Raw genomic sequence first — 15,339 nt, 5'->3', positions numbered from 1 at the left:
TGCGTACAGAACGGCCCGAAAGGTTGAGGTTATTAGAATTCTCTTGCAGCGTGATTTCGACAAGATTCAGCGATATTGCGACGACCGGAAACTGAAAATAAATGTCCAGAATTCGGAACAATTCTGTTCCGGACTACGTTGTTTCAGCGATATTGTGACGACTGGAAACTGAAAATAAATGTCCAGAATTCGAAACAATTAGTACGGTACAGCGTACTTTTTACCAACTTCTGCAACCACTTCTATTTGTAAGTCACGATGTAGATCGGTATTTCTTATGTACCAAGGTGCATTAACTATTCCACGAAGGACTTTGTTTTCGAATTTTTGGATGATTTCGGTATTTGTTTTCTTTGGGCAGCCCCTTTATTGGATTCTATAGGTCCAAACAGGCTTTAGTATTTGATTATACAGCATTATTTTGTTTTGGATTGATAAATCAGAGTTGTTACCAAGCAACCAGTACATTTTTCTATATTTCAAGTTTAGTTCTTCTCTTTTCTTTTTTATGTGCTCTTTCCACTTAAGCTTTGCATCCAAAGTCATTCCAAGGTATTTGACCGTGTTGGCGTAAGGTACAGTTTAATTATTAATGATTATTGCAATATTGTTTATCTTTTTATTTGTAAAGTTTAAATGTGAAAATTTTGCGTCATTGAGTTTGATACGCCATTTTTCGGTCCAAGCTCTCAATGTGTCGACGGCATTTTGTAGTTTTACTGCTGCCTTAGACACACATTTGTCGGGTACCAAAATTGCGGTATTATCTGCAAAAGTAGCCATTATGGTGTGATTACCAACTGGAATATCCTTTGTGTATAGTAAATACAGGGTAGGACCAAGGACACTTCCTTGTGGTACACCGGCTTTTATTTTCTTCAATTCCGAGTATTCCTGATCGTACCTTCCTGTTAACAATCGGTCTGAGATGTACGATTCTAATATTTCAAAGTACTGCCTGGGAAGATCCCTTTGCAGTTTGTACTCAAGTCCCTCATGCCCTCAAACAAGAGCTCTTCTTCATCAGTTTGATATTCAGAGATGTGGAGTGAAGGCGGTAGCATATGCGGATGATTTTGTGCTATTGCTGTCAGGAAAGTACACCTCTGTGATTAGTGAAATCTCGGAGTCAGCTTTGAAGAAAGTTAACAGCTGGGACACGAGTTGTAGACTAGGAGTTAACCAAAGTAAAACTGAACTGTTGCTCTTTACCACCAAAACTAAAGTACCGCCCTTCACGCTTGCAGCAAAACTTTCGGCAAAAAGTGGGCACTTCAGTCGAAGATGATTTTATGGACGTACACAGCCGTAGTACGCCCAATCTTAACATATGGTTCGATTGTGTGGTGGCCTGCTCTTAGCAAAGCCTATAATATTAATAAGCTAAAGAAGGTTCAGAGAACAGCTTGCGTGGGCACCACAGGAGACATGCGTACTTGCCCAACGGACGCCTTAAACATTATTTTGGATCTTCTACCAATCGACATTTTTATTAAATACATAGTTTCCTGCAGTGCTATTAGGCGGAAGGAATCAAACAGCTGGTTGTCAAAACTTTATGGTCACAGGAACACAACAAAATTGATTCCCTCAGATATTATCTCGGCAGACACTGACTACTGCACTCCTACTTTGAGCCCTAGTAAGGGTTTTAAGGTTATTTTCCATCCAGAGAAGATTGGAAGGATGACATTGTGTCGATAGGTTTAGTTCTGGGATCTTTTCTGAGTCCCTAAATGTAGCTAAATCCTTTAGGCTTCCTGATTTTGCTAGAGTTTTTCAGGCTGAACTGCTGGCAATAAGGGAGGCATGTAAGATACTTAAACAAAGCCCAAACCAAAACCGAAATGCGGCTATCTTCTCAGACAGTCAGGCAGCTGTCAAAGCCATCAATTCGCAATTGAAGCAATGTTGCGATGAGCTTGCGAGTCTGAATATTAATATTGGTGTCACCCTGATCTGGTATATTGGGAAATGAACGGGCTGACGAGCTAGCCAGGCAAGGATCGGCCCTTCATAGCTCAATTGCGGAAAAAATTAACATTCCTCTTGGTGCTCTGAAGGGTAAAATCTTTTCTATCTACCAATTTGAATCAAACCGAAGGTGGAGCAATTTACCCAACTGCATTATATCTAGGAAGATATGGCCCACCTATAATAAAACACCTATAATAAAATACAAACGATCTTCTATGCAAGCCAAGTCAAGACATAGCCAGGATTGTTACGGTTTGTATCGGACATTGGCCTTTAGGATTTCATGCAGAGAAGTTGGGTATCTCTTACAACACCTTTTGCCGTACTTGTAGTGACCAAAGAGAAAGTGAAACGATAATCCATTTCCTCTGCAAATGTCCTGCTTTGGCAAACACTAGAATGAAATACTTTGGAAAAGCATTCTTTCACAAACTTGATGAGCTATCTGAGACAAAGATTAGAGACCTAATGGCTCTAACATAATTGCTATGAAGCTTCTCTATAAATCTGCCCCTTTTTTCAATCACAGGTCAAACGAGTTTGTGGTATTGGATCCTTTAAGAGTTGAAAACACTCAAGGATGAAACACTTTGTTTCACTTTATTGCATTTACAGAAAGTTATTTTATAATATGACATATTGTACTTCCGATTAAATAAGATTTCGATAGAAATATTGTTTTTGTTTTCCATACTGAGTAATCAATACAAAACATTTTCGTGTCCCTCGTTTTTGGTCAACAACTATTTTTATTGGTTTTATAAACAAAACAACATAAATAAAATAACCGAACCCAATAAAATATATCTTGAGTTTTATATTATTACAAAAAGGTAAATACTCGTAAATTTTGTTTGCTACCGGCGACGACCGATAAAACTAATGATTCAAAATCTACAAAGATAGTCAAACAAAAATTTAAAGCCAAACCGATAATGTCTGATCGTTAATTTGGCATTGACTTTCTTCTAATCTTTTTCTTTTAATAATTTCTGATTAAGTCTAGAAAAAAACAGCAACAAAAATAATAAAAAACTTAACGAATAAATCAAACTGGTAGTAGCTTCATTTCTACTTTAAATGTTTATTCAATACTCAAGTAAACACCAGTTTCTTGGCAGTGATCGTTTCAAGAACAATGAGTTCTTGTTTGTAATTAGTTTAACTTCGGTGAATATTCTAATATTCAAGTAAAATCAAAGTTGCATTAAAGTAAGTTTTGAAAACAAATACAAAAATTAAGTGCAACTGCTCTAAAAAAGTTATATATGTTAATATAAATTAAGACACCAAAAATACAACTTATCCACAGTGTTTAATTTAAAATAAGTGAAATGTGGACACAATATTGTTTTTCATTAAAGAAACTGCTATTTTAAAAATTCAAATTTAAAAAAAGGTTCAATATGAAACTACATTTTTGAATGAAGAATCAAAGGATAAATTTAGACTTATCCTTTTAAAGGTGGTTGAAGACCCTAAAAATAAAATGTGTAAACTCGACATTTTCTTAGTGTGACTACTTCTTTTTTCTACAATAGCCTACTCTTGGTTTTCTTTTGAAATCAGCCTTAAATTAAATTATAAAATTAAAAGGGACCTATGAAGTGTTCATATTTTTGTGATTTTTCAAAAAAAAAAAATTCTATTTTTTAAGTAAATACAACCTTATCAAATATTAGTTTAAGTTTTATAAGATAATCGCCTTTATCAGGTTACTTCCCACAAGTTGTATAAGTGTAAAAGTAGATATAGTCGCATTAAAAAGCAGTAGCATGAATGCCTCCAATATTGCGCAAAATAAATTGGTATCGTTCATTGTCGCCGTTCGGTTGGAGAAAAGAAAAGATTTGATTTTACAGTTTATTTGTAAAACGATTGTAATTTTGAATAACTTTCAAACCAGACAGACAGAATAGTTATTGGATTAAATGGAAGCAAATTAAACTGCGATCAATAAATCGAATCGTATAACATATGAATTAACTAAGTCTTTTGCGCCCAATCTTTTGACAGGATTGTTTCTTTTCACGACACTTGATAAAAGCTGAAAACAGTGATTTTATTCCGAGCATGTTGATACTTTGAATTATTGGACATGTAAACTAGTAATTGATTTTGGATAATTCTTTTCAAATTCTTTCCTTCACATCCTAAGGGAGATGTAACATCAACTTATGGCAGAATACTCAGCAATATTTGGGAAAAATGTATAAAGTATTTTCAATAAATATTGTGCGTATTTAGTTGAAGTGGAGTGTATATAAAATCGTAAATAAGTTCGAGTAAATACTCGTGAATTTTAAAAGGTAAACATCAATTTTTCATAAATGTCATACAATGGTACTTTTGCCATTTTGATTTAAGACTAACTTTAGAACTGATTCGGAAATACGGACGTATGGACGGACAGATCGGCTGCACAAATGTTTTTTTGAATAACAAAAAGGTTATTATATCATTCTAAAATAAGCTTGACTTAAAATGATTTTGTGAAGAAATCGGTTTTAAAGTTGCCTTAAAAAAAACTCGGAATTTATATCATCATTGACGTTCGTTCATTGAAAAATGGATATCAACAAAGAGTGTTATACCATTCAAAACTCAAAAGTTGCACAGTTATAGCATGACCAAAATTCACCTATCCAACACCACACAAAAGCACCATCAGTATTATACTCAAATCTATCAAAGATAAAACCTAAGAAAATGTTATGACTTTATATATCAAAGTAAATAGATAGTAGAGCATGATAGTTATTGCGTAGGACTGTTATGCTAGAGGTCTTGGGTTCAATCCCTTCCGGTACTATCTACAATTTTTTTCACGGGTGCTACCTCTTGCGAGGAATTGACAAATCATTCAAGAGTAATTCTTGTCATGAAAAGTGCTTTCTCAAATTAGAAATTCGCTTTCGGCGTAATAATAACTGTAGGTTCTTATAGCTTATAGCTTCAAAAATGACAGCTGTCCAAGTTGTCAGCCTATTCAAAATATACGCTCTTAATGGAGAACCCTTTATTTAATTTTATAACAAGCACGTGCTTCAAATAAATCGATTATCAGCATAATTAAGATGCAATAAAAAAATGTGCACTTAAAATGCAATTTCCTTATAATTATTATCAAACGCATTGATCAAAATAAAACAAAAGTATATTTAACTATGTATAATATTATTTTGCAATTCTGTGATGGTATTTTATACAGAATTTTGATAACTTATCGATGATTTTTTTTTTCAATTTCATTGAGAAACTTAAATTAAATAATTTAATTGAATGGGCTAATGGCAACACATTCAAATGAATCTTATCTAGTTTGTTGCTGTTTTTATTAGGAATGCAGACGCATTGATAATCTTTTAAATTTATAATCTTTTTAAGAAATATGCCGACAACTATTTCTTTAGTACTTGAGTTCCTGGATGAGTCAATATAATGATGGCATTTCTTTAAATAATAAGTTTATCTTTATAATGCTTACAGTTTTAAAACAGAAGGTTTTAAAATGAAAGGTATCAATTTGACATAAGCGTTATTTGACAAGTTTTCACTTTGGAAGGTGTTACTTTAGAAACTGTCATCTTTTGACGTTTGCTGTTACTATAGCCGTAACAGCCATTTTGCAGATATCAAGGACGGATCCAGAAATTAAAAATTGTTTTGAAGTTTGCAGGAAAAATTTGATTTGTTTTCCCAAGTAAAACAGATTTTAATATGTATATAATTTTTGACGTTTTTTTGACACTGTTTCTGGAAGTCTGTTAAATTAATCCAAAAAAATACTGCTGTTTTGCGTAGACCTTTTGAAATTATTTTGATTAAAATGAGTCAACAAAAGTAAAAAAAAATAAGAAAGAAATGTGTTTGTTTTTTGAACTTTTGAAAAAAGTGCATTTAAGTACATTTTTTCTCTAAGATTTAAAAACAAATATGCGAAGGTATAATTCAAATTTGGAAAGAATCTATAGTGTAGCACTCACAAAATGCATGTGGGAGAATCAATTTTCACTTCAATTCTCGAAAGATTCCAAGCTTTTATATAAAATGAATAGATATTAAATGTTAATAACGTGTTTCAATTAGCTATAAGTTTAACTAAAACGTCACTTTTGCTGAATATTTATATTCTTAATGTTTATGTTTAAATCTCAGTTCGAGATAATCCAAAACAAATTCACCTCAAAAACTACTTTCTTTTCAACTTATTAAGATCCTTGAAGTTTTTGTGTTTAAAAGATAATCAATTTTAAAGGAAGAAAAAACCCTACAAGAAAGCTTAACACCTTTTATGTGCGTCAAAAAAATAAGATGGAATTGGAACGAGTGAAATAGGAACTAAAAGGTAACTTAAGTTTGTGCTAAGAAATTAAGAAATGCTTATTTTAAATTAATGGTCTTTTATTCAAGGTTACTTTATAACAATTTGTATATTTGCTTTTTTCTCAGAAAAGATCTTAAGAAAACACGGATCAATTTTCAGTGTAAGAAATATCTTGGAGAACTAAAAATTCTGGATGACCGGCATCATGGCTTTCAATATGTCCACTGATGATCTCATGATTAATCTCACCAAATAGTGGAACAAATCTTTAAATCGTTTCGGATAAAGTAATATTATTCCACTTGATACTTCAAACGCATTTGATAGAGTTTTGTTATTGATTAATCCCTTCTTTGTTGGGCTAAAAAAAAACCTTTAGGACCGTTCAATTCAAGTAGTACTGGACTTGGGCTGGTATGCCCCAGAGCTATTTAATGCTTCGAAAACTTAATTCTATCTTACTTACTTAAGGTGGTGCTACAGTCCGGGGTGGACCTGGGCCTCAACCAACATGCGTCTCCAGCCAGCTCGGTCCCTAGCTAGCTGTCTCCAGTTTCGTATGCAAAGTTGGTTGAGGTCCTCTCCCGCCGACCCTCGGGATTGGATTCGAAGACCTTCAGGGCTGGAGCGTTGATGTCCATCCGCTCTACATGACCTAGCCATCTAAGCCGTTCGACTTTAATTCAGCTAACTAGATCAGTGTCGCTGTACAGCCCGTACAGTTCGTCGTTATATCTTCTCCTCCATTCTCCATCTTCGTGTACGGGACCAATAATTACCGAAGAATTTTTCTCTCGAAGCGTCCCAAAACGCTTTCATCTTTCTTTGACAGTGTCCAGGCCTCAACGCCGTAAATGAGAACCGGGATGATGAGTGTCTTACAGATGGTGATTTTAGATGCTCAAGAGAGGACTTTACTTCTCAATTGCCTTCTTAGTCCAAAGAAGCAGCGATTTGCAAGAGTTATTCTTTGCATTAATAGTTTTATTTAGGTAGACAAAGTCCTTAACTACCTCGAAGTTATAGCTGTCCATGGTGACGTTTTGTCCAAGACGTCGTCGTTCAGTGTCCTTTTTTGATGACAGCATATACTTGGTCTTGCCCTCATTGACCACTTAACCCATCTTCTTCGCTTCCGTCGCAATGCTCAAAAACGATCCACTGACATCACGCTTTGATCTTCCAATTATGTCAATATCATCTGCGTATCCGAGTAATTGGATGGACCTTTGGAAGATTGTGCCTCTAGTGTTGACGGTTGAGTTTTGCACAATTCTTTCCAGAACGATGTTGAAGAAGTCGCATGACAGTGCATCGACTTGTCTAAAACCTTTTTTGACATCAAATGAATCGGTAAGTTCTGTTCCGACCTTGATAGAGCAGCGTGCATTCTCCATCGTCATTCTGAAAAAAACGGATAAGTTTGACAGTGATGCCAAAACTAGACATTACTTTGTAGAGCTCTTCCCTATAGATGCTGTCGTACGCGGCCTTAAAATCGATAAAGAGATGGTGGGTATCGATTTGAAGCTCCTGGGTTTTTCCAAGATCTGCCGTAGTGTGAATATTTGGTCGATAGTGGACTTTCCTGGTCTGAAGCCACACTGAGAAGGACCAATCAGGTTGTTGACGAATGGCTTCAAACGTTCACATAGTACGGCAGAGAGGATCTTATACGTAATGTTAAGGAGACTGATGTCTCTGTAGTTGGCGCAGTTTAGAGGGTCTCCTTTCTTATGTATCGGGCACACTATGCTGAGATTCCACTCATCGGGCATGCTTTCTTCCGACCATATTTTGCAGATGAGTTGGTGCATGCTCCCTACCAAGTCATCGCCTGCTGCTTTAATTGTTCGGCAGCGATTCCGTCAGCTCCAGCTGCCTATCTTCACTTCGTCAAGGTCGGGTAGGCGAAATTATTGGTTGGGTGGTTCTATCTCCCTTACAGCGGAATTCGGTTCGTCATCGCCGTTATATAATTTGGAGAAGTGATCTTTCCATATTCTCAGCATGGACTGCGGTTCTACTACGATGTTCCCCTGATCGTCTTTACAGGCTTCGGTTCGTGGCTGGTACCCTTAGGAGGGTTTTTTTACCTTTTGGTAAAATTTACGAACCTCATTCCTGTTGTGACATCCCTCTTACTCCTCGATCGCGCGCTTCTCATGCTCTCTTTTTTCCATCTAAGAAGCCGGTGTTTATCTCTCCTCTTCTGCTCGTAGAGCTCGTGAGCAGCTCTAGTCCAGCGCCGTTTTTATGACTCTTGTTTCGCTGCGTGTGCTTGCCGGCATTCGTCGTCAAACCAGGGTTTCGCTGTGGTAGCCGTGTGAAACCTAGCACTTCAGAGGCGGCATCTCTGATGGCTGCAAGGCAATGTTGCCACTGGTTTTCTTTGCTTAATGCAGGAAGCATAGGACTCCTTAAGAGGTTATTAGAGACTCGATCGGAAAAGGACATGGCAGTCTCTTGCAATTGTAGCCGTCTAACGTCGAATCTTTTCACAGTACTTCCTTGTTTTGGCTTGGATCGGGATATCCGTAGCCGTACCTTGGCTACAACCAGGAAATATTGACCGTTCCTAAAATCTAAAGTCGAATTATGACAAAATTATTTGTTATTTTTATTTTTATTTAAAGTTGACTTAAGCGGAAAAAGTACTAAAGTCAAATTTAGATTTTTCATGATCAATATTTCCTTGGGGAATAAATGACTAAACTCATCTTAAGACATCACAAATTTATTTATCTCTCGGAGAATAACTACTAAAGTTGAGTTAAGTTGTTTTCAATTTCTGTGAGGAAGAACAACTTAACTCGACTTAAGCCGTTTTTTCCCAACACAAAAGTAGACCAAAATCCATAATTTTCTCGCGGAAAAACAGCTTAACTTGAGTTTAGTTGCTATTCCTTGAGAAAAATTGAAAATAATTTAATCTTAAGTCAACTTTGGATAATATGTAAGGACTTTTTCCAATTTTGTTTGAGTTTAGTTGTTTTGCCTAGAGGAGGATGTACAAAACTGACTTTAGTGGTTTTGTTTTTGTAAAATTGTGGCTACATTTTGTATGATAAAAATGTAAAAAAAATTACAAAATAGATTCGAACGCGCTGAATCTAATGGTATCAAAACCTCAATTTTGTCTTGAGTCGACTTTAGCGGTTCTGCCTCCTGGGCACAGAAATTATGCACAAGCCAATGAAAAATAAGCTTTAATTTCTATATTTTTTTTCAAAAGCCAAACCACGCGCACTGTCAAATTTGATTGCGGATTTTCGCGATTGTACAACGAAAAAGAAAACCAAATACAGTAAAAAATATAAACAATTTTAAGAAATCAAAGCTGTACATTTCCAATAGCAGTTGAGCCTTATATGGCTTCTTGTGCAGTAGAGTACGAAAATTAAAAAAAAAAAAAAAACACTCAAGAACCCTACAAAATACTACCCCCATCCCCCCTGGATCAACCATTGACTGATATTCTTTAGCATTGTGAAAGGCAAATCTTTCTCTTAAAATAAATTCAACGTTTATGAGATTTAAAATTTGTATTTTTAATATTAATTGTAACTTTTAAAAATATTTTTATTTTAATTCTGTAAAATAAAGCAAACAAAAATTATTTTCTATTAAACATTAGAACAGTAATTCCTTTTTTAAAAATGAAACCAAAAAGATCTGAAACAATATTTAAGATGCTCTTCGTGGAATATTGATTCTGTTTTAACAGAAATTTTAATATTTTTAATAATTGTTTTCGAGTTAAATTGCTCATAGTTTTTAATTAATTATAAGCCGTTTGCTTTTCATCCGCTAAATTTCATTATTATAATTAATTTTAAACAAAATTAATTAAGTTAATAATTCTCTAATATTATGTATAACTTTTTGTAGAAAATTTGTTTTCTCCATTATTTTGAGCAGTATCATCAATACTTTTTTTTTCCAAACTACTTGTAGTTAAATTCAATGGAAAATCTATTTTAAATTTTGTAAATTTCAGGAATGTTATTTTTATGTAGTGCACCGAATTCGTATTAATGTTATTGGCAAGTTTAAGATGAAATTCAATACTAGGCAAACACTTTCTAAATAAATTCATAAAAAAGAATATTTACATCGTTAAAGAAAATATCAAAAAATCAGTAAACTTAATCCTTACAAATCCTTTTATCTATTTAAAATCATTGTAAACGAATAAATAACCACTCAACAATATTTTTAATATTGACCGAAATTCTTTTGTTATTAATGTTTTTTTTTTATTTTTAAACTCAGAGTGAGTCAGGGACAATATCTACATAATCTTTGATAAGATAAAACCAGAAGAAAAAAATATTTCCAAAAAAAAGAAAGAAACTTTGAATATTTTATTTAAATTCAAACAATGTCGAGAAGATAAAATCAAACAGTGTCAATTATCCTATGTTGATTGTTGACAAGCTTCTTAAAGATTGTTTACTTTGTTTCTTTTCTTCTGTCCTCCAGAACAATAGGACTTATTTTTAAATCGTACGTAAGAATGATGTAATAAATTCCATGAAAACATGTTTTGATTATAAAGAAAATAGTCAGTTTGTTTTTTAATCAAAATTGATTATCTATAGAATATTTCCTACAGATAAAAAAAGTGTCCAATTTTGTTCCTATCAAACCTTTACATCCACTTAAAACCTATTGAGTTTTAAGATTGATTTGAGATTGAAATCTAGTCTTGAATCTAGCAAACAAAAATCACGCTAAAATTTTGTATTTTCTATTTCTATTTTTAGATGACTTTCTCATTGAAAATTCAACTCGACAGTGTGCGACCTCGAAAAAATGCTAAGTTCGGTTGGTATTGGCCACCAATAATTTGTGTAGCTTGGTTCGCAATCTTCTACGCTGCCGTCATACCAAGTTACTTTGCCTACCCCAAAATTCTTCTAACCAAAGATGAACATCGCCATCCGGAAGAATTTATTGGTGAAAGATCAGAATTACAACTTTTGGCATTGTCAAATATTGGAGTTAAATTAGCTGGAACTCCTGAACACGAAAAAGCTGTTGAATTTCTTCTCCAGCAAATCGAACTGGTTCAAAAAAATGCTCGATATGATTTGTATGATATTGAAGTCGATGTACAAGCATCGTCGGGACAGTTTCTACTTTGGAAAATGGTAACAATTTATCATAATGTCCAGAATGTCATTGTTAAGTTGAGTCCGAAGAATACAAATAGTACATCGTACTTATTGGTGAATAGTCATTTTGATTCAGAAGTGGGATCGCCAGGTAAGAAAAATTCGATTTATTTGAAGACTGTTTGGAACTTATCTTTGTTTTTCAAAAAGCTGCTGGTGATGCTGGAGTTATGATAACCACCATGCTTGAAACTTTAAGGGTGATTTCGATATCGGAGTTTCCTCTTAAGAATCCAATAGTGTTTTTGTTCAACGGAGCAGAGGAGAACAAACTTCTAGGTTCACATGGGTTCATAACACAACACAAGTGGGCAGAAAATGTTAAGTAAGGGTAATGTCATTTTTAAGGGACAACTAAAACATTCTTTAAACTTAGGGCTGTGATCAACCTTGACTCTGCCGGATCTGGTGGTCGAGAAGTTCTTTTCCAATCTGGACCTGGACATCCTTGGCTGACAAAAGTAAATATATTTTTTTCATTAGACCTTTCTAACCAATTCTAACCAACAAAAATGTCTAGTACTATGGAAAATACATCCCGCATCCTTTTGCATCGACCATGGCTGAGGAACTCTTCCAGAATAACTTCATTCCATCCGATACTGATTTTCGAATATTCCGTGATCATAAAGGTGTTCCTGGCTTTGATATGGCCCACAGTAACAATGGCTACGTCTATCATACGAAATTCGATCGTTTTAATATAATTCCTCAAGGAACTTATCAAACAACTGGAGAAAATGTTCTAGCACTGACAAGGGCTTTGGCTAATGCACCTGAATTGGAAGATCCATCTGTAAGTAGTTTGAAGTTTTCAAATGTCACTTCTGACTTCTTTTCTTTTTTAGAAACACGCAGCTGGTCATACTGTTTTCTATGATTATCTTGGTTGGTTTACTGTTCACTATACAGAGGGAGCTGGTGTTGCGATAAATCTTGTTGTGTCTCTTGTGGCATTTCTAAGCATTGGAGTCTCAGTTTGGATGATGCTGAAAGAAAAAGCCTACGAACCCAAAGACTGTTTGATGAGATTTGTTCAGATCTTTGGAGTTCAACTTTTGACAGTGATTCTTGGAATTGGTCTGACAATTCTTGTTGGAATGTTAGTTCGTGCTTTGGGTCTATCGATGTCATGGTATAAAGATTCATGGATGCTTTTTGGAATATATTTTTGTCCTATGTTCTTTGTTATGGGAATTATTCCTGCATTTTATTTGGGATGGACAAAGAAAAATGTAAGAATTTACCAAGGTTTTAGGAGGGTTTTTAATTAGTTTTTGATACTTTCAGACTGTGATTACTCTCCGACACTCGGTATTCATGTTCTTGCATTCTCAAGCTATCATTTTAAGCCTCATAACTATTCTGATGACGTCATTTTCTATTCGTTCAGCATTTTTACCAATGGTTGGAGTATTTTTCTACACAAGTTCTGTCATTTTGAGTATCATAGCATACATCATCTGTAAATGGAGTAAGTTCATCAAGGCTCTATTTTTAAAATTGATTATTTAATGATTGATCTTTTTTTTCAGAGCCCATGTGGTTTCCAATTCATTTAATTTGCAATATTCCTTCATTTTGGTTCTATTCCTATGTGACATTTACATTTTGTCATGTTTTTGTTGCAATGCAAGGACGAGATGGACCTAATAGTAACCCAGAGCTTTTTATAAGTGGAGTTGTTTCAGTTTTGGCACTTCATATTGGTGGATTTGTGGTAAGAATATAGTAAAACTTATTTATTTGACAGATGTGTGGCAGCCATCTTAATATCTGTCAACTTTAAAAGAAAATGGTGTTCTTACCGTGTTAAATGACAATTATTGTGTTCATATGTCACATTTTATTTTTGGCTGTAGCTTTTTTTTAAGAGCTCAGATCAAAGCTGTGAAATGTCAAAAAAAAATGTGGTATATTTTTAATCTCGGATTTATTTGAGAGTTCATTTTTTGATTCTGTTATCAGATCAAATTTAAAAAAGTTAAACCGATTAAATAAAGTAAGAAGATGAGCATAGATAGAATCAAACATTTTGACAGAAAAAATAAAGTTCTGTGCGCATGCATTCTTTCTGTCTTTAATTTAGACAAAGCACTGAACTGTCAAACAATAGTGATTTCTTTTGATTCGTATGTTCATTTTAACGAATATTTGTATGTTTCTTTCATCAAATCAAGCTCAAAAAAGGAAAACCAACCAAATAAAGTGAAAAGACGAGACCAAACAAATAAAGACACTTTGGCAGAAAAATGACAGTTCTGCGCTCAAACATTTTTCTTGCCTCTAGCTCAGATCAAAGCTCTAAATTGTCAACAAAATCGTGTTTTTGTAATCTCAGGTTCATTTGAGCTCTGGTTTTATGTTCCTTTTATAAAATCAATCTCAGAGAAGTGTATACGATAAAATAAAGTCAAAAGATGATGACAGAAGAATTCAGAAACTTTGAAATAAAATGGCAGCTCTGTGAGCGTCTGTTTACAAAGCTGATTATATTTTGCTTTGATTCTAATAGAAAATCTATTGCATTATTGAAGAGATTTATGACAGAAGACAGTTACTCAGTTTGACATTTCGTAATTTTGTCTCTTCCTTACATCAAAGCTTAACAGAGATATTGAAGTGAGACAGATTTTTATAGATTGAAAAAATAATGGAAGGAAGACAAAATGTGAAATGCCAAAATGAGAACTGCCAGTGTGAACACCGCTTTAAATATGGAAAACTATGATAACATGTTTTGAGATCAATTTTTTTTTCTTTCCAGGTTCCACTTTTCCACTACTTCCGGAAGCCAAAGTTATTTTTCTCATCGTTTCTTGTTATAACATTGATATTCTTCATTTTTGCCTTTTCACCTATTGGCTTTCCATTTGAAAAGGATGTCAGTGCAAAACGGTTCTACGTTATCGTAAGTTTCCTTCACAATTTACCGACTTAGAAATATTGTTATTGAAAGTTTTCATTTAGCACACTAATCGAGTGTTCCGCAATTATGGCGGTGAAGTTGCCCGAAATGAGTCTGGTTATTATGTCCAGCCTGTTGATCCACGAGATGTCAACTTAGATGGTAAACTTCAATATTTGTGATTTTTCTTAGCAAAAATCTTTACTGACTTTCTAATTTTCAGACTCCGTGTTTAAGGGGGCAATGCCATTGAGTTACACCCAAGAGAACTGTCACAATGAATTATACTGCGGACTTCCATTGTCAAGCACTCGTTGGAAGGACTGGAAGTAAGTTTGCACTTCTCCAATATTTTCTTGAATCATTCATGGAAGGTTTATTTTTCCATTTAAAGTTATTACAGTCGATGGGTACCATCTGGACGGCCTAAAATTACCGAAACCGTAAATCTTAAACTCAAGGCGAAAACATTTCTAACACCGACAAAAGTTCGCTTTGAATTCACCCTCAGCGGACCTGATCGAACGGTGGTGTATATTGGCCCCCTGGAAGGTGTTAAAGTCACCGATTGGTCCTTCAACCGAACACCGTTGGAAGATGCTAAATATAAACCACCATATTTTATCTATACAACTTACTCCAAAGAGCTTATTCCATTGAATTTCTGGATCGAATTGGAGCGCTCGAATGAATTGTGGGAAGGACCGACTTTTAAGTTGGCTGTGGGGGGACATTTGATGCATCATGAAAAGCATTACACAAAAGAATATAAAAAGTATTTAGCTAGCTTTCCCGAATGGGTGTATCCAACGGCTTGGGTTGCATCACACGAAAGCTGGCAATTTTAGTTTTGATTTAAGTTTTTTGTTTTATTTATTTTAATTCTTAGTAAACATTTATTTTACGTTTGGAAAATAAATTAAAAATTAAGGAAATAATGTTTTTGC

The 15,339-nt window shown here is 34.4% G+C and overlaps 1 protein-coding gene across 1 annotated transcript; it reads left to right on the top strand.

The window, feature by feature from the left end:
• Positions 1–3,036: 3,036 nt before the first annotated feature.
• Positions 3,037–15,330, top strand: LOC129949544 (endoplasmic reticulum metallopeptidase 1). The gene is made up of 12 exons (XM_056061064.1): positions 3,037–3,189; positions 11,074–11,575; positions 11,635–11,809; positions 11,861–11,945; positions 12,005–12,280; positions 12,333–12,719; positions 12,775–12,958; positions 13,020–13,204; positions 14,252–14,395; positions 14,455–14,554; positions 14,616–14,721; positions 14,787–15,330. Exons 2-12 carry the CDS (start codon positions 11,074–11,076, stop codon positions 15,238–15,240), a joined length of 2,598 nt encoding a protein of 865 aa, XP_055917039.1. The 5' UTR covers positions 3,037–3,189; the 3' UTR covers positions 15,241–15,330.
• The last annotated feature ends 9 nt before the right edge of the window (positions 15,331–15,339 follow it).

The sequence above is a fragment of the Eupeodes corollae genome, chromosome 3 (assembly GCF_945859685.1).
Source record: "Eupeodes corollae chromosome 3, idEupCoro1.1, whole genome shotgun sequence".
Classification (NCBI taxonomy): Eukaryota; Metazoa; Arthropoda; class Insecta; order Diptera; family Syrphidae; genus Eupeodes; species Eupeodes corollae.
Note: the sequence above shows the minus strand (reverse complement) of the source record. Positions and strands in the feature narration are given on the sequence as shown.

Bases quoted from the DNA above. Each gene is read 5' to 3' on its own strand.
- LOC129949544 (XM_056061064.1), top strand. From the start codon at position 11,074: ATGACTTTCTCATTGAAAATTCAACTCGACAGTGTGCGACCTCGAAAA. The intron at 11,946-12,004 runs GTAAATATATTT...AAAAATGTCTAG, and splicing joins GACATCCTTGGCTGACAAAA to TACTATGGAAAATACATCCC. The intron at 12,281-12,332 runs GTAAGTAGTTTG...TTTCTTTTTTAG, and splicing joins CTGAATTGGAAGATCCATCT to AAACACGCAGCTGGTCATAC.